We start from the raw sequence: 21089 nt of genomic DNA on the forward strand, positions 1-21089 counted from the left end.
TTTACATTTAATTCAATTCAACTTAACTTAATTCAAGTTGTATGTGTTTGGTTGTATTTTTTTCTTGTATTTATAATAAAGTTTATGCTAAAATAAAATATAAAGCCTCATTTACATTTCTTTAACAAAAGGTTTTGATAACGACATCTTAGGAGTCATTGACAAATTCCTTTTTTAAACATATTTGCTGATAGTGGAAATTTCAGGATGTTTTAATAAGGCTGGACATTTTATCACCATATAACTTTAATTCATGGATGTTGTTAATTATCACGATAAATGTCAAATCATTATTTCTTAAAATCTTGTAACGACAGATTTTTTCCCGCAACTTTTGAGAACAATTTTATTTTTCAATTCCCAGAAAAATTACACTAAACAATATTACATTTTACAAATCTGAACTTTGTATATGTATATATTGAATTTTTGTTTTATTACTACTGAAGAAAATGATATGATAATTATGATTTTATTGCCAAGCCTGAGTTATAATATTATTCCCCATCCTGTTTTTAAATGATAAAAAAAAAAACGTTAACAGCATCCCTCAATACAATACTGTAACATGGAGACTCTTTATTCCAGTTTATTTCAAAAAATTTGCTTCTTCTTTGTTTCCTGCAGAAAAACTGTTGCGAAACAAAACTTTGATCAAAGTCGTCAGTGTCACAAACAACGAGACAGAGAAAAGTTCCCAGTGATGAATAAATATTCACAGTAATATTCACACAATCCTTTACTGGAAATTCATCCGGAGTCAATAGTGAACTTAACCAACAGAATTATCAGTTTTCTGTTTTTACTTTAAATCACAAGTTTATATCCATAACACTTTCAAGAACGTATGAGGAAATAATGGACGTCGAGTATCAAACACCAGGGGTGATGGTGGTGGTGGTGGTGAGGGGGGGTGGTGGTGGTGTGGGGGTGGTGGTGGTGGGGGGGGCGTCCTCAGTTTCAGTCTGAGACCTGGACGGGAACAAGCAGAGGAACTAGTGTGCATGTTCTTGTACTTCTACCTTTGTGAGGACATTTTGACAGGTCCTCAGAGATTCACTTGTTTTTAACTCTACGTATCCTGTGAGCTCTCATTGGTTGTTAACGTCCTAAGAACCTACGGCTGCATGTCCACATCTGGTCGTCTCCACAAACTTATACTAAGTATCTCCAACCTATGGGGTTGGTTAGGGTAGTTTGGGTTAGGTTAACTTGAGTTAGCTCAAGTTAACGAGAGGTTAGATTAATTCAGGTTAGGTAACATTACCTATGTTTACGCTGTGTGAGTGAGTGAGTGCATGACTGTGTGTGTGAGTGAGTGCATGACTGTGTGTGTGAGTGAGTGCTTGTGTTTTTCTATAATTTAAAGTCGATGTAAAGAGCATTGAGATAATATATATTAAGATCTGGCGCTATACTTAATTGACTGTGTGTGTGTACGTGTGTTTGTTTGTGTGTGTGTGTGTGTGTGTGTGTGTGAGTGTGTCTGTCTGTGTATGTGTGTGTGTGTGTGTGTGTGTGTGTGTGCGTGTGTGTGTGTGTGTGTGTTTCCCGGCAGCAGCTCGCGCGCCTAGCTCTGAATTCTCTGAATTCCTCTCGCGGGTGTTTAATATTCATAAAGCTGCAGAAACTGAAGCTTGAATCTGATTGGCTGGACGGTTCAAAACACTGAGCACACGTCTCGATGCTGATTGGACAACAGATAGTTGAGTGGGCGTGGTCCTAGGAGCACGTATATAAAGGCGGAACAGACGGCGCCGTTGATCAGAGTCGTGATAAGTTCACAGGTTCGATTTCCCGCCGGACGTTTCAACACGTTTCAACGGTTCTAACATCTGAGCGGCGGAGGGACACAGTGAAGAGGTGAAGAGGTGAAGCCGCCGCAGGATGAAGTGCTTCCGCCTCTAGAGACAGAAAGACGCCCCCGACATGTTGGAGAAAAGAGCGACGGAGTTTAAAGAGGAGGAGGAGAGAGGGAAACAGGGTGAGCACAACTACACAACAACACAAACACAACAACACAGCAACTGAGGAAGAAGAGGGAGAGAGAGGGAGACACAGTGAGCACAACTACACAACTACACAACAACACAAACACAACAACTGAGGGAGAGAGAGGGAGACACAGTGAGAACAACTACACAACTGCATCTTAAACACAACAACTTAGATCAACATTAACCAACACCTGTTCTCAGTGAAGATGAATTTACTCATTTAATTAATTGAATATAAATAATTAGAAAAAATATTAAATACACTTTCATGTTTTGTTTTGTCTAAAAAATAATTTTAATATAAAGAGAGAAACTTTTGAATCAGAGTAAATATGAAGTGTGTTCCCTGAACTTTAATCACGTCTCAGTGACTTCATCAGCTCGTCCACTTTCCTCATTGTTGAGGTTTAGGTGCAGCTCAGGTATTTTATTTACAACCACAGGAGCAGGTGGATATAAAGACTGTGGTGTGTGTGTGTGTGTGTGTGTGTGTGTGCGTGCGTGCGCGCGTGAGAGAGAGAGTGTGGACGTGTTTTCTCATCGTGTTGTTCTCTCTCATCCTCAGTGAAGGAACCGTTCTGCAGCCAGTATCACTGTGGTTCTCTGCTCGGCAGAGGAGGATTCGGTTCTGTGTTCTCAGGCCACCGGCTCTGTGATGGACTGCAGGTCAGAACACACACACACACACACACACACACACACACACACACACACACACACACACACACACACACACACACTGCTCATTTCTACATATTTTATGTTTTATTTAAATTTTTTGTTTTGTTTATTCTTTCTTAGTTTATTCTTGTATCTGCAGTAAACAAAATCTTTAGTCACAATTTACATGAAATTAACGTCCAGAGAGAAGGAAAATAAAAGAGAGAATAAGAAGATTAAATAAAGATATGTACATTTATCTAAAACATAACACTGAAGCACACTGTTTAAAAGTCTACAGCCGCGACTTTATTTCAGTATATTATATTTAAGTAGATTTAAAGTCATAGTTAAAGGTTGTTTTTATGCTTCGTTATATATAGTAAAACACCATTTTCCTTCGTTGTCTGCGCAGGTTGCCATTAAACAGGTTTCCAGTGACAGAGTTCAGCAATGGGCCAGACTGGTGAGTTATTATCATATTGATTATGTATTTAATTTGTTCATTATATTCAAACTGTGATGTTCAGGACAAATATTGATACAGTAGAAGCTCCGCCCTCTGCTGGACTCTCAGGGGAATTACAGCTGCAGGTGTTTACCCTGTGATGTCATGGGCCTGTTTGTGACTCTGGGATTTTCCCTCTGTAACAAACATAACCTGGGGACCCCCCCACCACCTCCTCCTTCACAATAAAAGCACCTGGACAAACACCTGCAGACGATGACTCAGAAAAAAATATCCAGAGGAACCAAACTGACATTTAGTGACATAAAAAAAATCCCCCACAGGAGAAGTCATAACAGAAAACTTTGAAGTTTTAAAGTTTAATTAAATAAATCACATTTACAGCAGGAAATCAGAGAATAAACTGAAGAACAGACACGACGTTGGTGATGATGATTATAAATCCTCTGCCCCCTCAGCCCGGCGACGGTAGCCCCGTTCCCATGGAGGTAGCCCTGCTGGAGCGGCTTTCGGAGGTCGAAGGTCACAAAGGAGTCATCTCCATGCTGGACTGGTTCGAGGTGGAGGGGCAGGGCTTCCTGTTGGTGCTGGAGCGACCACCGATGTGTCAGGACCTGTTCGACTTCATCACTGAGAGGGGAGCGCTGCCTGAACACCTCGCGCTCAGGTGCTGCTCAGCCCATGACTCTGTTCAGTCTGTTATTTGTATAGCACCAAATCACAAGATGCATTATCTCAAGGCACTTTGCATATTGAGTTGTTAAAGTTCAGCTTGTCTCCCTCAGGTTTTTCCGTCAGGTCGTGGAGGCGCTGCAGTTCGTACACGCTCACGGAATCGTGCACAGAGACATTAAAGACGAAAACATTGTGGTCGACACGAGGACACTTGACGTCAAGATCATCGACTTCGGCTCAGGCGCTCCGCTCAAAGAGACGCTGTACAGCGAGTTCGAAGGTAAGGAGGCGGAGCTTTTCCACCTGTAGAGAGATCACACGGAGGTCACATGACCAGAGATGTAATGACACGCCCCTCTCCATCTTTCTTCTCAGGTACTCGGGTGTACAGTCCTCCTGAGTGGATCCAGTCTCAGTCCTACCACGGCGTCTCTCTCACCGTCTGGTCTCTTGGCGTTTTGCTCTTTGACATGGTTTGTGGTGATATCCCATTCGAGCGTGACCAGGAGATTGTGGCGGCCACGCCCATTTTCACCAGACGGGTCTCCAAAGGTGAGCACAGGCTCCGCCCATCACTCTGACCTGATGAAATCTGATTGGGTTGAATGTGAACCTTTTTCTTACATTGCATCACCTTTAACAACGACCCCATGTCACCATTCTTCCAGAATGCCAGTCTCTGATTCGCTGGTGCCTCTCGTACCGTCCAGAGGAGCGTCCGACGCTGGAGGAGATCCTGAACCACCCCTGGATGGAGGAGGGGGGAGGGGACCTGCAGGACGACCACATCTCTCTGCCCAGTCAGTCCCTCTGACACGCGTCCCTGAACGTCACTGAACTCTTTACGCCACAGGCTGGCACAGCTCAGCCAGCAGGGCGGCGACAGAAACTAAAACCTCACAATGGACTTTAAAGGAGCAGGTCGTGTTTTTAACTGCTGGAGGATCAAACTGTTTATTTCTGCCTCAAAATCAACGTCTGAAATCCCTGATGTTCACGTGTCCTTGAACTCAGCGGCAGAGTTGTCAAACAGCGACGCCGGCGCAAACGAACCCGTAAAAAGAGAGAATGTACGGAGAAAGTGAAGCAGCTGCAGGAAGAAGAGAAGTATTTATTTAAGTCTGGTTATTTATCTGAACGCAGCAGGCTCAGAGGTCATGTCTGATTGGTCGAGACTGACCTCCACTTTGGTTATTTATTGATCATAATATTTATTTTGTTTTTCAGTCACTTTACTGATAGTTTCACGTCGTCTGTTGTAAACATGAGGAAAATGGAGGAACACGTGATGAACGCGTGACGAACAGAAACCCGGTTTTGTACAAATCATCAAAATTTGAAATCAAATGAGAATATTCACCTCCTTGGTTTAAATACAAAAGACATATACGGATTTAAATATTCTTCAATATTTTTCACTATTTTGATCAGTTCAGCAAAAATGCAAAACTATATCGTCACCCTCTTAAATATTGAATATATGATATTTATTAATAATTTCACTCAAAAAGGTTATGACAATAGATGAATATTGACATACTAATAATGTCTGTCAATTATGTAACATAAGAGGAATAAATGACTTAGGCAAATTTTTGAACATGCCTTGGTGACTTAAGCAATTTTAAACCTTCAACTCTGTCAACAATAAAGCATAACTAACAAACTAACTAAACATAATGCTGAGGAGGCATGTGCATCTCCTCAGTTCTCCTTCCAGCTCTTCTTTGCTGGGTTCTTGACTGATGCCTATTAATGTGGCAAATTGTCAAAGAAGTGATGACACTCGATGGGCATGACGTGTTTCATTGACTGGAGGTCCTGGAACCTTCTCTCCTTGATTGGCAGAGCACATGGAAACATTGTTATCCATGCTATCGGCTCGTTTGGCACCTGTACCCTGTGTGGCAGTGCTTCCCACGCATGATGACGTAGTCTCTCGGGGTGAAGTTATCCATAACTATTTTGCGTTCAATAGTACTATGCATGCTGTCACACTCCATTTGTGTGTGTGCCCTGCAACAAGGTATTTCTGTGTTTTGACTTTGATCTCCTTCAGTTTCTGGATGGTCTTTGATCACACCTTCAAAGGACTCATCAAAGGATGGGGTATAGTCTGGATCGCTTATGACATCATCAGATATGTCCTCTTCATGGTGTGGATGTGTCTGTTTGGCATCTTCAACAACATCAACGGGAATGTTTCAGGTATTGTCTGCTCCATCTGAAACGGAGCCTTTCCACTCTTTGCTAAATGCTAGCTTCATGGACCTAGCTATTTTGCTGACTAAAAAGACTAAATAACTATGCAATATTTATAGCCTAGCCTATATTATAGTAAACCTCATCACTTTATTAATAATTTATGAAAATAAGAAAACTGATGTTTTCTCAGTAAAACCTTTGTGTCAAAGGGGGGACTGCAGCTGGTCTGTGGATGTTTGACTCTGGATTTTCTCCATTTTCCTCCCGTTGCTCAGACGACTCAGACGTTTACAGAAAAGTGTCCTCACGGACAGAAACGTTTCTGCAGGTGATTCAGACACGAAACATCGAAGAAGAAATGTTTTTTAGTCTGAGTTTCCACCTGCGTCCTCCGTTCTGACGAGGATCAGGTCTCAGGTTCGTCATGTAAGTACTTGTGTATTGTTCAGGGGTCAAAGGTCAAAGTGGCTCGTCTGTCACTTGTTTTTGTTTATTTACATTAAATAAGAATCTGGATGAAGAGAAAAAAGATCCGATGTTTGAATAAAAGTTTCTGTTTTCATCACATCGTGTCCTGGTTCTTGATTCAACAGTAAAGTCTTTTCACAAGCAAATGTGCTGCAGTGCCCCTACTGGCGAGGTTTTATAACTGCATGGGGAAAAAGTTCAGTCAGATAAAAAAAATACTCAAAGTAGCTTAGTAATTGGTTTAATATTCTTTTAATATTAAATAGTTTCAGATATATTTAATTTTGGAGCATTCAGTGTATTTTCTGATGCACAAACGTAGAACATGACGTAGATAAACACGAGGAACCAACTCAGCAGATCTTGGATCTCAGTGGGTTTGAAGTGTCTCATGACAGAATCTCTGATTTCTTAAACTCTCTGAAGTCACGTTTGTCAGAAGAATCGTTCTCTTATTCAACAGATATTTTCATTATCAACACATCTTTTATTTTTCTTTAATCAATAAATCCATGATTATTAAAGTATTGTTTTAATTTAAAGTGATGATAAAGAAGAAGCTGGATTTTCCAGGTGAACTGGTTTCATCAGAACATTCAGACTTGAGGCAAAGTTCACCTGCAGCTTCATGTTAAAAAGCCTCAGCCTGTAGTTCTCTCCTCCACCAACAGGCGGCGCTCGACACCAGCCACGTCTGACAGGTGAGGTGTCACTCAGCAGCCAATAGGATTCGTCCCTGGTCAACATGAGGGAGAACAAGGATGTGATTGTTGGGTCTGTTTGCAGGATCAGAGAGGAGGAGGAGGAGGAGGAAGAGGTCTCACTCCGACTGGTTATTCAGGCACCAAATCTGTTCAAACCTGCACCTCAAGTAACTGATGTACAACATTCAGAAAATGTCCAGAGCAACTGACTCTAAATGATTATCTGGAGTTCAGTGCAGGTCTGAAAGCAGTTTAACAGACATAAAGATAAGATAAGATCCACTTTATTGGGGAAACTCTCGTTACAGCAGCAGAAGGTCAGAACCCTAACATGGGAAAGTAAAAAAATACAATAAACAGGCAATAAAATAGAAAAGGAGAATAAGTACATAAAATACAACTTTCACTATAGATAGAAAACATTATTAGTAGAGAAACATACTTAGGTAAAATAGAAACATAAACACATTTGTACAGTGAAAAACACAATGTCAAATCACTACATGACAACAAAACACAACAGAATGAACTTCTAAATTTCTACATTTTATATATAACTGCAGTTTGTAAACTCATCAACGTTACTAAGCAATAATAAACATAATTATCCGATAATAATACATGTTTTCACTTTTTTTGACAGATGCTAAAAAATAAAGTTATATTATTATTATGACTATTATTTTCTTGTTAGTAAATTTGTACTGCTTATATTTTGAATACAGGACTAGTAGTAGTAGTAGTAGTAGTAGTAGTATTTGTACTCTGTAGTGTTTCGCTGAAAGGCCCGAGTACTTCCTGTTGTGTGTTTTCCCGTCAGAGTGGCTCCTCCTGTCGTCAGAGGGATCTCAGCTGTAGTTCGGTTCCGGGACACCTCAGACCCTCCACGGTGACTCGTACTCTCATGTTCCCGGTTCTTCCCCCGCGTCTCCTCGGTCCTCAGCCCCGCTCGGACCCGCCTCTCCTAGCACCCTATCCCGGACTGAAACAGAAAGCTCTCCCCCGGTGCTCGGTGCTCCGGCTGGGTCTGAACCGTGAGCCGGGGCTAGCTGGGAGGCTAGCGGGGTGTTAGCAGCGCAGGCGGCCGGGAGCAGGCTCGGTCCGGTCGGACGGAAGGAGCGAAGGCATGGGAGGAGAGAAGCACAAGCAGGAGGTGGAGGAGAAGACAGCGACCCGGGGCCAGAGTGAAGGTGAGCCGGGGAGGGACACAGCCGAGAGCCGGGGAGACCACGGCCCGCTGGAGGAGGGGGGCAGTGTGTGTGTGTGTGTGTGTGTGTTTGTTTGTTTGTCTGTCTGTGTGTGTGTGTTTACTTGTATTTGTGTGTTTACTTGTATTTGTGTGTGTGTGTGTTTGTTGTGTGTGTGTGTGTGTGTGTGTGTGTGTGTGTGTGTGTGTGTGTGTGTGTGAGAGAGTGTATTTACGTGTGTGTGTGTTTGTGCTTGTGTGTGTTTGTGTAACAGTTACTATGTGTGTGTTAACGTTGATACGGATGTTAGCATGTTAGCGTGTGTGTGTGTGTGTGTGTGTGTGTTTCAGGTGTGGTTCAGTAGTCAGTTGTTAGAGAGCTGGTGACGTTGTCACTCACGCACGCACGCACACACACACACACACACACACACACACACCTGTCAACAGGTAACTCCCTCCCTCAGGCTCAGGAGTCTGTCTCCTCACAGCTCATGTCAGAGGTTAGAGACACATCTTGTAAATCTTGAATCTCTGGTTTGACGGTTGGACAATGAGCACTCCGTGACTGAAACGCCCTTGAGCAAGGCAGGCGAACCCTGGCCTGCTCCAGGTTTGTGTTGTTACGTGACCGTCAGGTAAATAAAGGCTGACGCAGTCTGAAGAGAATAAGACAAACTTTGTTCCTGTTAACGTGAAACAGTCAGAGTTTGTGAGGACGAGTCGCAGTGATGGATAAAAAAACTCATTTCTAAATCAAAGCTGAACGAGCCCTCGCACTCTGGTGAACATCTGGGGTTGTCGGTTAGTTGCCTGTTAATTCACCTGTGCACTTCCTCAACCATCACAAACTGTGGACATCAGTTCTTGTCCTGTGTCCAGTTTGCTGTCGACCACGTGAGGAACAGACCATGAAAGTGTAAATTGAATGAAGGGTCATTTTCTGTTGTCAGAAGGTGGAGCTATGTCCGTCTTGGGGCAGATTGGTTGAGTTGAAACAACTTCCTGTTTTATGGCGACGCTTTGATCCGATGACAAAAAATAAAATGTCTTGTTGTAAATCTTGCTATGTTTCATGAGTTCAACGGTTTTCATAAATCTAAATGAAATGTTACCCAAAAGCTTCTTTGTTGAACATTGTAGGAGCAGCTTACCCCCGACCCCCATGACCCCATAACACTCTTTACTGAGAAGAAGAAGTGACCTCAAACTAAACAACTGCTCGATGTCGTGGTCACATGTCGGCGTGCTGGTTTTTCATTAGACGTCTGATGTGTGTGTTTGTTTCGTGCAGTCAACAAAAGGCTGAAGTACGTCAGCCTGGTGGTGCTCGTGTTCCAGAATGCTTCGCTCATCCTCAGCATCCGATATGTCCGCACGCTGCCGGGTGAGCGCTTCTTCACGACGTCTGCCGTGGTCATGGCGGAGATCCTGAAGGTCCTGACGTGTCTGCTCATCATCCTGCTGCAGAAGAAATGTAAGTTCGTCAGACACACAGATTTTTCTCGGTGACTTTAGGTCTGAATTCGCTGAATCATTTTCTCGTCTCGTATCTTTGAATGAATAAAGCAGGTGTTTTGTTTTCTGATGTTTTATTGACTCAAACAATAATGATGAATAAAGAAAAATAATTTAAAGATTGGAAACGATCAATACCCACAGTGACTGTATATAAAGACCATCAGCGACTGTATATATAGACGATCAGTGACTGTATATAAAGACGATCAGCGACTGTATATAAAGACCGTCAGTGACTGTATATAAAAACCGTCAGTGACTGTATATAAAGACCGTCAGCGACTGTATATAAAGACCGATCAGTGACTGTATATAAAGACCGTCAGCGACTGTATATAAAGACCATCAGCGACTGTATATAAAGACGATCAGCGACTGTATATAAAGACCGTCAGTGACTGTATATAAAGACCTTCAGTTTTTTTCCACTTCCTCCTGTTGTACAAAATGAATGTGAAGTGTCTCTGTGTTTGGACGTTAGCGTCCAGAGGCCGGTGATAGAACGTCTCTCTCTGTCTTCAGTTAACGTGAAGGAGACGGTGTTGTTCCTGCTCGACTCCATCGTGTTTCAGTACAAGGACACTCTGAAACTCTCCGTACCTTCACTCATCTACACGCTGCAGAACAACCTGCAGTATGTCGCCATCTCCAACCTGCCCGCCGCCTCCTTCCAGGTCTGACACAGGCCACGCCCACAGGACCCGCTCAACACGTCTTACTTTTTCACCTGCTGTCAACCAGCAGATTATCACTTCCTGTCTGTAGCTGTTAGCCCATTGGACGTTAATCACACATAAGTAGTTTTATTTTTTTAAAGTTTTTGCCACTGTAGCTTTTCTCAACCACAGGAGGAAAATGTGTATTTGCAGGGGACTATTTTCAGCTGCGGATGAATCTACATGTTGGATGAGTGTATAAAATATCATCTATAATAACGTGTCTCTGTCCCTCAGGTGACGTATCAGCTGAAGATCCTCACCACAGCTCTGTTCAGTGTGATGATGCTCAGAAAGTCTCTGTCCAAAGTCCAGTGGGTTTCTCTGCTACTGCTGTTCGCTGGAGTCGCCATCGTACAGGTACTTCCTGTCCCCTAACCTGTCTCCTCACCTGTCTCCTCTCCTGTCCCCTCACGTGTCTCCTCACCTGTCTCCTCTCCTGTCCCCTCACGTGTCTCCTCACCTGTCTCCTCTCCTGTCCCCTCCCTCACGTGTCTCCTCACCTGTCCCCTCACCTGTCTCCTGTGTCCTGTCTCCTGTGTCCTGTGTCCTGTCCCCTCACCTGTCTCATCTCCTGTCCCCTCACCTGTCTCCCATCTCTTCACCTGTCTCCTGTGTCCTGTCTCCTCTCCCCTCACCTGTCGCCCATCTCCTCACCTGTCTCCTGTCTCCTCACCTGTCTTCTCACCTGTCGCCCATCTCTTCACCTGTCTCCTCACCTGTCCCCTCTCCTGTCTCCTCACCTGTCACCCATCTCTTCACCTGTCTCCTCACTTGTCTCCTGTCTCCTCACCTGTCGCCCATCTCTTCACCTGTCTCCTGTCTCCTCACCTGTCTTCTCACCTGTTGCCCATCTCTTCACCTGTCTCCTCACCTGTCTCCTGTCTCCTCACCTGTCACCCATCTCTTCACCTGTCTCCTCACTTGTCTCCTGTCTCCTCACCTGTCTCCTCACCTGTCACCCATCTCCTCTCCTGTCTCCTCACCTGTCACCTATCTCTTCACCTGTCTCCTCACTTGTCTCCTGTCTCCTCACCTGTCACCCATCTCTTCACCTGTCTCCTCACTTGTCTCCTGTCTCCTCACCTGTCACCCATCTCTTCACCTGTCTCCTCACTTGTCTCCTGTCTCCTCACCTGTCACCCATCTCTTCACCTGTCTCCTCACTTGTCTCCTGTCTCCTCACCTGTCGCCCATCTCTTCACCTGTCTCCTGTCTCCTCACCTGTCTTCTCACCTGTCGCCCATCTCTTCACCTGTCTCCTCACCTGTCTCCTGTCTCCTCTCCTGTCTCCTCCCTGTCTCCCTGTCTCCTCTCTCCTGTCTCCTCACCTGTCACCCATCTCTTCACCTGTCTCCTCACTTGTCTCCTGTCTCCTCACCTGTCTCCTCACCTGTCACCCATCTCTTCACCTGTCTCCTCACTTGTCTCCTGTCTCCTCACCTGTCTCCTCACCTGTCACCCATCTCTTCACCTGTCTCCTCATCTGTCTCCTGTATCTCCCACCTGTCTCCTCACCTGTCACCCATCTCTTCACCTGTCTCCTCTCTTGTCTCCTGTCTCCTCACCTGTCGTCCATCTCTTCACCTGTCTCCTCACTTGTCTCCTGTCTCCTCTCCTGTCACCCATCTCTTCACCTGTCTCCTCACTTGTATCCTGTCTCCTCTCCTGTCACCCATCTCTTCACCTGTCTCCCGTCTCAAGTGTTAATTTTATCTATTGTTATTATAATTTTTTACTTTATGTAAATTTCTCTTTTCTGTCTCTGGTTTTCTGAGCATTTTGAAGGTAACCGTGGTTACAGGTGCACCTCGATCAGCTATGTTTGAGATCAGTTTAGACGGGAAAGGTAACGTGAGGACAGGGCGTCGTGACAGCAGCAAGCCTGCAGGTGGTATGAAAGTGTTGAAAGTACAACGCGTGCGCTCTGAAAGGTAAACCAACAGTTTCTGACCCAAACTACGATATTAAAATAGACGGAGGCTGTTTACACTCAGGAGATACTCTGCACTGCCTCAACCTTCTCTGCACACATACAGGGCAGCAGGAGAACGTCAGCCTCAGTGTTTCTTACCTGCAGAGGCCATCGGGCGAATCCAGTGCCTGTCACTCGAGTTACACCAGGACACGCCGTGTCAGTGTTTATGTCAACACAGTGAATCATGGGAACGTTGATCAGGTTAAATGTCGACAAACATCAGTATTGTGACATTGGTGTGTCGCTCGTGAACACGTGTTAGGAAGCACCTGAAAGTAATGAAGGATCAAATTCTGATCGATCGATCTTATTTTGTGTGTGAGTGAACTGTCGGCAGATCAATGATTGAGCGGATTGGTCGATCTTTCCTCTGCAGGTGCAGCAGGACGGGAACAAGGAGGCGTCGGACAACTCCAGTCAGAACTACATGGTGGGTCTGATCGCCGTCGTGATCAGCTGCCTGTCGTCGGGATTCGCTGGTGTTTACTTTGAGAAGATCCTGAAGGGGAGCTCCGCCTCCGTCTGGGTGAGGAACGTGCAGCTGGGGATCTTCGGCATGGCGCTCGGCATGCTGGGACTGTGGTGGAACGACGGCCCTGCTGTTGCCGAGCGTGGATTCCTGTTCGGCTACACCGACATGGTGTGGTGCGTCATTTTCAACCAGGCGTTCGGCGGGCTGCTGGTGGCCGTGGTGGTGAAGTACGCCGACAACATCCTCAAGGGCTTCGCCACATCCTTCTCGATCATCGTCTCCACGGTGATGTCCATCTACCTTTTCAGTTTCCATGTGGACCTGCTCTTCACAGCAGGGGCGGGGCTTGTCATCGGTGCCGTCTACATGTATAGCCTCCCCAAAGCGCCTGGCGGCAGCTCCTCATCCCCAAGCTCCGCGTCATCGTCGTCGTCGTTGTCGTTGTCGTCGTCGTCGTCGTCGTCGGTGTTGCCGAGGACAGGTGGAGACGATGAATTGGAGGCGTTTCTGCCAAAGTCAGTGCTGGTGAAGTGACTCGCTCTCTCGCTCTCGCTCTCGCTCTCTCTCTCTCGCTCTCGCTCTCGCTCTCTGTGTGGCGGTGCTCATTTCCTGTCTTCTCTCGTCGGAGTTAGAGGTCAAATTGCTGAGTTTCATCTGCTGCTCTCTCTCTCACCTCTCGCTCTGTAAAGGTCTTCTGCTCGCTGAATCATTCTCCTCACCTTCCCCCCGACCATCTTTGACCTCCTGCTCATGTGCTCCTCCTCCGTAACGCCTCCTACCCCCCTTCCTCTGAGAACATGTAATGATGGTGAAGGTAGGGGAGGAGACGTTTTGTTTTCCTCCTCATCTTTTAAAACTACTCACCTCTTTCTGATGGGTCTATGCCGCCTCCTTCCTCCTCCTCCTGTGATTGACAGGACAAAAGAGGAGGTGACAATCGCTTTCCAGCTGCGACTCTGCCTGCCCCCCTCTGTGGGAGGAGGAGGAGATGAAGGAGGTGAAGAAGGAGGGCAACGATCCAGATGTTTCTTCCTCCCTTCTGCTTTTTGCTTCTAATTACTAACTCCATGTCTTTCCTCACCGTCCTCAGAGAAAATGGAGATGGCGTGACTCCTCCCCCTGCCGTCCACATCACAGTCCCACTGTTGAAAGCACATCAGCAGCAGGAGGAGGATGAGGAGGGGGAGGAGGAGGAGGAAGGAGATGTTGTGTCTCAGATACCCTTACCACCATCTGACTGTCTGTCTCCTGTGTAATCGCCCTCTCTGCCTTAAACTCTTAACTAACTGAATGAACAGAGGAGAAGCCTTAAGCTGATACATACTGATTATCATTGTTACTGAAGATGAACCAATCGAACGTTTTCACTGTGCAGCCGACACACGAACAGCTGCAGCTCAGGTCGTGAACATCAAGACTGAGACGAAACATTCGGCGCCCCGTTTCTAAAAAGTCTGAAAACGGAGAAACATGTCCATCGCAGTTTCCATGACGACTCCTAAAGTCAAAATAATCGGTTGTTGAGAAGGGACGTAGATGGTTAAACTCTAAAACTTCACAATAGGATCATGTTGTAAAGTTTTTGACGATGAAGACGATTGGTGTGTTAACCAGACAGACGCTCCGCCCACACTTTTACATTTTACTTTTAAAGCTCACCACCGTTGCTATGGTTACACCTGCCAATCACACCACTCTGGACTTTTCCAGCCTCTGAATCAGAGACTTCTATAAACGCTGGTGGTCTCGTTTTAGTTTGAAAACTCTGGGTTTGTGCTTTAGTCTGGACAAACAGAAACTGAGATGCCCACGTCCACTTCCTGATTGGTTCTTATCAGTCACATGACTCGACCACCAGTGTTGAATACAAAGCGTCGCTAACACTTCCTGTCAGTAACAGTTCCACCTCGTCGTCGCTCAGAGAAAATAAATCCCTGCTCTGACTCTTCACCATCACTGTTCCTCCTTCAGAGGATTTTCTGTTACTAAGCAACCAACTGCAGAGGAGACAATCTACTTCCTGTTTACAGCACATGACCAGTGGATGTGACTGGTTGTTAGAAGTGATGATGTGATGATGCAACACGAGGTCATCACCTGTCGGTCATGTGACGTCGTGTTGAAGTGATTTTAATCCTCATCATCAGTTTCTAAATTTTAAATCCTACATTGTTCAAAAATACTCGATCGCATCAAAACTTTGTGTTCGAACTCAACATGGATGTTTTTATGTGTCACACCTTTTTTAAATTGAATGATTGTTTATCAGCTGATCTCATGACTCCGTTCCATTGATCGTTTTGGTTTCTGACCTGGAGGCGGGGGTTGTCGTTGGCGGGTTGATTTTGATGCACAGTGAAAACGTCTCGCGGATCAAACAGGTTTCCTGTCGGTTGCTGTCCGTGCTGTGGCGCTGGTCTGCAGACGGACTGTGTGTTTGGTGCCTTTTCCTCTCATCTGTACAGAAGCCATACGCCGTGTGGTCGGTGAGACGTTCACGCCAACGTCGTCTTTGTTCTGCTTTAAATGACCGAACCAGCTCCCGTCCCATCACGTGAAGGTGCTGAACTCTAATCAGTTTGGCGAGCAGGGTTGACGGGAGCTGACGGCAATGTGCTCGTTGCTCGGAGCACCGTTAATTCACCAATCACAGTAATCATAATGTTTGTTCTCGCCAAAACTGTCCTGCTGCAGGCGTCTCGTTGAAGACGACGTCCTGCGGCGGCGTCCTGAATGTTCTTCTGCTTGTGTGTGTGGATCATAGCCCAGGTGGATGATGGGAAGTTGTGTTCCTGCTTCAGTCGAGCTGCTTCTTGGCGTTTTTCTTGTTGTTTGACTTTTGGGGGTTATTGTTGTTGTTTTTTTTTGTCTCCGGATCGATTGAAGTTGATGACGAGTTTAACGCGAGAATCTGTTTTTAATCTGGGCGTCGTTTCCACTGATGGTGGTGGAGGTGGGCGGGGTTAACACTACACACAGACCCACAGACGAAGCTCTGTTACTTTACAGATGATTTTCCTGAAGCTGATCGTCGTCAAACACAGAAACACAATAAAGACAGAAATTACGTCATTTTTCTCCGAGAAACTCTGAGATTAATGTTTGTTAATAATTAGATGTTTACATTTTGTTTACGTGCAAATATCTAATCTGGAAAACAGTTTCACTTTGTTCTGATTTGATTAATCACCAGCTTCATCACTTTCTGTATTTATGTCATCGGCTGAGTTTGTTCATTTATTGATTGATTCTCCTTTTTTAAATATTCAGTTTATAACAATTAAATCCACAGAGAATATTCAACACTTAAAAATGCATAACTTTATTTTCTGATAAACGATCTTCAACTTGTCAAAATCTGGTTTTAATTTAATACTACAATAATTTTCAGACAGAAATTAGCTCCCTCTGCTGGTGAGTTTACTGAGTCTCTCCCAATAAAATTGTTGAGTTGAAACTTTTTTGGACCAAATAAGAAAAATTTGTATTATGTTACCCCTAAACATTTGTGTTTAATCAAACTATATAAACCTGCTGAACTGAAACATTTTAAAAAGCACAATGATTGAATTAAAAAATTATTTTAGGAGGAAACTGGATCAGTTTTAGGGTTCATATTTATTTTATCATGGCGTCAGTTTTCCTTCACTTCGATGTGGAGACAACAAAGACTTTTTGTGTTTTTCATCAGTCAGTTTACTTTTAATTTAATGAATCAAACTGTGAAGGGATAAAAAAATATATATTATTTTTCATATAGTTATTTTCTCTTTTTGTTAAAGTATAAGCAGACAGTTTGTGTCTGCTGGGAAGGATTCTAAGCTTTTTATAACCATGTCACTTGTTTTATTTAATGTGGAAATAAAACTGTCTGTTGGTTTATTTTCTCGGTGGTGGTGAACAAACAGGAAGAGGAAATGAAGCTTCTGTGATGACCAATCAGAGCTGCTCTTCTCCGTTAAGTTAGAAAAATATGAAATATCATCAGATTTATCAAAGAGTCCGATTTTAAGATTCAGTCGTCACTGATGGCAACTAATTTGTTTTGTTTGAGTTAGGAAGCCAAGAGCGGTCGTTGTTTTTGATTCAGTTGTCTTGGGTTTAATCATATATATATATATATATATATATATATATATATATATATGTATATATATATATATATATATATATATATATATATATGTATGTGTGTGTGTGTGTGTGTGTGTGTGTGTGTGTGTGTGTGTGTGTGTGTGTGTGTGTGTGTGTGTGTGTGTGTGTGTGTGTGTGTGTGTGTGTGTGTGTGTGTGTGTGTGTGTGTGTGTGTTAGGGTTAGGGGGTTAGAAAAGATTTTCAGTTTTTCAGTGATCACGAGATAATTATCACATCATCTTGATTTAACAAGTTAATATTTATAACTCTGGCCGCTCAGGGCTTCCGTTAATAAGCCTTTTTTTCTTTTGTTGTAAAATTTGAACGAAATATTGACGTTAAAGAAATCTGTGAATTTGTAGAATCTACAGATTTTTTTTTTCATTTGAAGTTTTGCAAAAAATACCTTTTTCCTATAGCGAATTGGAAATTCTGTTTTGGCAAATTATATGTTCTTTTTTCTGTTTATTCTTTTATATATTTTCTTTTTTTTTTCTGGACCTTTTTCAGCTGAGAGTGTGGAGCGCCACCTGCTGGCACTTTGAAAACATCCTGTGAGATTTACTGAAGTAGTTTTCAAACAACTGTTGGAGGATTTGTTTTGTCTTACCGGATCTTTTTTAACTTCCTCTTCCTGCCTGGAAGTGATTTTGATGAAATATGTGCAATTCCTCCAAACGATTCATCACTGATCAGTTATTTTGCACTTTGATTGTTGATTCGTACCAATGCCTCTGAATTTGTACATAACTTCTCTTGGTAAATTTTTATATAAACAAGTATATGGACTCAAAAACTCTGGAGTTTGTCTTAATTTGTCGGAGACGTGCAGGAAGTTTCCATCTAATTTACCTTCACTTCTGCATGTGTCTTCTGTTTCCACATAGCGGTGCAGTGTATATAAAGACCATCAGCGACTGTATATAAAGACCATCAGTGACTGTATATAAAGACCATCAGTGACTGTATATAAAGGCCGTCAGCGACTGTATATAAAGACCATCAGTGACTGTATATAAAGACCATCAGCGACTGTATATAAAGACCATCAGCGACTGTATATAAAGACCATCAGTGACTGTATATAAAGGCCGTCAGCGACTGTATATAAAATGATCAGTGACTGTATATAAAGACGATCAGCGACTGTATAAAAGACCATCAGTGACTGTATATAAAGACCATCAGTGACTGTATATAAAGGCCGTCAGCGACTGTATATAAAGATGATCAGTGACTGTATATAAAGACGATCCACTGTAATAAGACCATCAGTTGTAAGTGATCATGACTGTATATAAGACGATCGCGACTGTATATAAAGACCATCAGTGACTGTATATAAAGGCGTCCGATAATAAATGATGGACTGTATAAAAGCGATCAGCGACTGTATATAAAGACCATCAGCGACTGTATATAAAGACCATCAGCGACTGTATATAAAGACCATCAGTGACTGTATATAAAGGCCGTCAGCGACTGTATATAAAGATGATCAGTGACTGTATATAAAGGCCGTCAGCGACTGTATATAAAGGCCGTCAGTGACTGTATATAAAGACCGTCAGCGACTGTATATAAAGGCCGTCAGCGACTGTATATAAAGACCGTCAGCGACTGTATATAAAGACCATCAGCGACTGTATATAAAGGCCGTCAGCGACTGTATATAAAGACCATCAGCGACTGTATATAAGACCATCAGTGACTGTATATAGGCTCAGTGACTGTATATAAAGGCCGTCAGTGACTGTATAGAGACGATCAGCGACTGTATATAAAGACCATCAGCGACTGTATATAAAGACCATCAGCGACTGTATATAAAGACCGCAGCGACTTATATAAAGACGTCAGTGACTGATTCAGCGACTGTATATAAGACCGTCAGTGAATGTATAAGTCAGTGACTCACGACTGTATATAAAGACGTCAGCGACTGTATATAAGACCATCAGTGACTGTATATAAAGGCCGCAGCGACTGTATATAAACCGTCAGCGACTGTATATAAAGACCGGCAGCGACTGTATATAAAGGCCGTCAGCGACTGTATATAAAGGCCGTCAGCGACCGTATATAAAGACCGTCAGCATATGAGCGATGAAAGAATATAAAGGTCAGGACTGTATAAAGACGTCAGCGACGTATATAAACCGTCAGTGAATGTATATAAAGGCCGTCAGTGACTGTATATAAAGGCCGTCAGCGACCGTATATAAAGGCCGTCAGCGACTGTATATAAAGACCGTCAGCGACTGTATATAAAGACCGTCAGTGAATGATATAAGCAGCTAAACAGATTATAACGTGATGTATATAAAGGCCGTCAGCAACCGATATAAAGACCGTCAGCGACTGTATATAAAGGCCGTCAGTGACTGTATATAAAGGCCGTCAGCGACTGTATAAAGGCCGTCAGCGACCGTATATAAAGACCGTCAGCGAATGTATATAAAGCCGATCAGCGACTGTATATAAAGACCATCAGTGACTGTATATAAAGACCATCAGAGACTGTATATAAATAAAATGCAGCAGGGGGCACCTACCATTTATCTTTATGAACTGACTTCTACTATTCATCAGTGGATGGAAAACATTGTCTTTTTGTAGTTTTTCCTGAAAATGTTGTAAGTAAAATAAAAGATGTCATCATTAAAAACATTTAGTTAGTCACTGTAACATTATGACATCATTAAGATCAGCTGATCAACTCATATCATCTGACTTCTACTCTAGCGCCACCATGAGGTTGACACATGTGGTCTTGAATTAAGGGAAATTTAGTCTTATCCAACAAACCTGGTTGAAGTGGAACAGTCTTACCATCATCTTCCTTCTCTCTCGTCTCTCTGTCTCTGTCTCTCTGTCTCTCTGTCTCTCTCTCTCTCTCTCTCTCTCTCTCTGCTTCTCTGTCTCTCTGTCTCTCTCTCTCTCTCTGTCTCTCTCTCTCTCTCTCTCTCTCTCTCTCTCTCTCTCTCTCTCTCTCTCTATTTATCTATCTTCCTCCCTCACTCCTCCTGTATCTGTCGTCCAGGTGTGCAGGTAAGGAGAAAGGATCCTGAGAGGACGAGTGGATCTGAAAGACGACTGATGGACATTTGGACAAAAAGCTGCTGAGCTCTCAGAATGACTGAAAATCTAAACCTGGACTATACGGTGTTATTTAAATGTTCTTATTTACTTTATTTTTGTTTTTATTCGTTATATATAAGGTCACATGCATCATTTCAAAATAGTTGTTTAACATTTAATATATTTATTATTGAAAGATTAAAGTGCCTCATTTAAAGGGAAATTCTGACCTCACAGGTTTTATTTTGAAAGTTTAACAGTATTTTTAAATAAGCTTATATATGATAATTGTTTATTTTCTGTATTTTAAATCCTCAACAGGTTGTGAATGTTTTTTCACCTCTGTGCCTTAAAAGTCTCCAGAAAAGTTGTAAACTGTTATTTATCTTGATGCAGTTCTTTTTATTTTTTATTAAAGTGTTTTATCAGTTCTCTAAAAACATTAAACTGATTAAAAACACAAACTCTGTTTTTTTTCTTCTTCTCACACTACGGTGGCCCTGAAGGCTCAACAAGCTCTGACGTCAGAAATCACATGAAGAATCATCTTCAATCATCTGACGACTCGAGAACATGAAGAGAAACTGGAGGAATTTTCTTTTCTTTCATTGTGCGTCACTTTCTGAATTTGGGGTCACAGGTTTCTTTTTGTTTTTAATCTTTTTTAAATTGATTCCTCAGTCGATCAGATTATTTTTGTGAAGAATTGTTTTTTATTCAGGTAAAAAAAAGATTAAATATTGGTTGTAATTTTATTTAGTAGCCACCAGGGGGCGACAGACACTTTCAGTACAAGTCTCCATCCTGAGGCTCAACGAAGAAG

At 43.1% G+C, this 21089-nt stretch overlaps 2 protein-coding genes across 4 annotated transcripts; both read left to right on the top strand.

Annotated features, from left to right (window-relative positions):
* Window positions 1–1761: 1761 nt before the first annotated feature.
* pim2 (Pim-2 proto-oncogene, serine/threonine kinase) lies at window positions 1762–6571 on the top strand. 2 transcript variants are annotated; one of them, XM_035160309.2, is made up of 7 exons: window positions 1762–1984; window positions 2563–2663; window positions 3073–3123; window positions 3585–3793; window positions 3912–4081; window positions 4177–4353; window positions 4470–6571. In XM_035160309.2, the coding sequence occupies exons 1-7, from the start codon at window positions 1930–1932 to the stop codon at window positions 4613–4615; spliced, it is 909 nt and encodes a 302-aa protein (XP_035016200.1). In that variant the 5' UTR covers window positions 1762–1929; the 3' UTR covers window positions 4616–6571. The 2 variants fall into 2 exon arrangements, with proteins under 2 accessions (XP_035016200.1, XP_035016201.1); XM_035160310.2 differs by lacking the exon at window positions 1762–1984 and having other exon boundaries at window positions 2573–2663; window positions 3511–3793.
* Window positions 6572–8004: 1433 nt separating this feature from the next.
* slc35a2 (solute carrier family 35 member 2) lies at window positions 8005–20575 on the top strand. 2 transcript variants are annotated; one of them, XM_035158327.2, is made up of 6 exons: window positions 8005–8368; window positions 9659–9841; window positions 10408–10559; window positions 10839–10961; window positions 12956–13566; window positions 20229–20575. In XM_035158327.2, exons 1-6 carry the CDS (start codon window positions 8305–8307, stop codon window positions 20254–20256), a joined length of 1161 nt encoding a protein of 386 aa, XP_035014218.2. In that variant the 5' UTR covers window positions 8005–8304; the 3' UTR covers window positions 20257–20575. The 2 variants fall into 2 exon arrangements, with proteins under 2 accessions (XP_035014218.2, XP_035014217.2); XM_035158326.2 differs by lacking the exon at window positions 20229–20575 and adding an exon at window positions 14142–14881.
* Window positions 20576–21089: the final 514 nt, after the last annotated feature.

Source organism: Hippoglossus stenolepis, chromosome 6 (assembly GCF_022539355.2).
Source record: "Hippoglossus stenolepis isolate QCI-W04-F060 chromosome 6, HSTE1.2, whole genome shotgun sequence".
NCBI classification, from domain to species: domain Eukaryota; kingdom Metazoa; phylum Chordata; class Actinopteri; order Pleuronectiformes; family Pleuronectidae; genus Hippoglossus; species Hippoglossus stenolepis.

Bases quoted from the DNA above. Each gene is read 5' to 3' on its own strand.
- pim2 (XM_035160309.2), top strand. From the start codon at position 1,930: ATGTTGGAGAAAAGAGCGACGGAGTTTAAAGAGGAGGAGGAGAGAGGG. The intron at 3,794-3,911 runs GTGCTGCTCAGC...TGTCTCCCTCAG, and splicing joins CCTGAACACCTCGCGCTCAG to GTTTTTCCGTCAGGTCGTGG. The intron at 4,354-4,469 runs GTGAGCACAGGC...CCATTCTTCCAG, and splicing joins CACCAGACGGGTCTCCAAAG to AATGCCAGTCTCTGATTCGC.
- slc35a2 (XM_035158326.2), top strand. From the start codon at position 8,305: ATGGGAGGAGAGAAGCACAAGCAGGAGGTGGAGGAGAAGACAGCGACC. The intron at 10,560-10,838 runs GTCTGACACAGG...TCTGTCCCTCAG, and splicing joins TGCCCGCCGCCTCCTTCCAG to GTGACGTATCAGCTGAAGAT. The intron at 13,567-14,141 runs GTCAGTGCTGGT...CACCGTCCTCAG, and splicing joins TTGGAGGCGTTTCTGCCAAA to AGAAAATGGAGATGGCGTGA.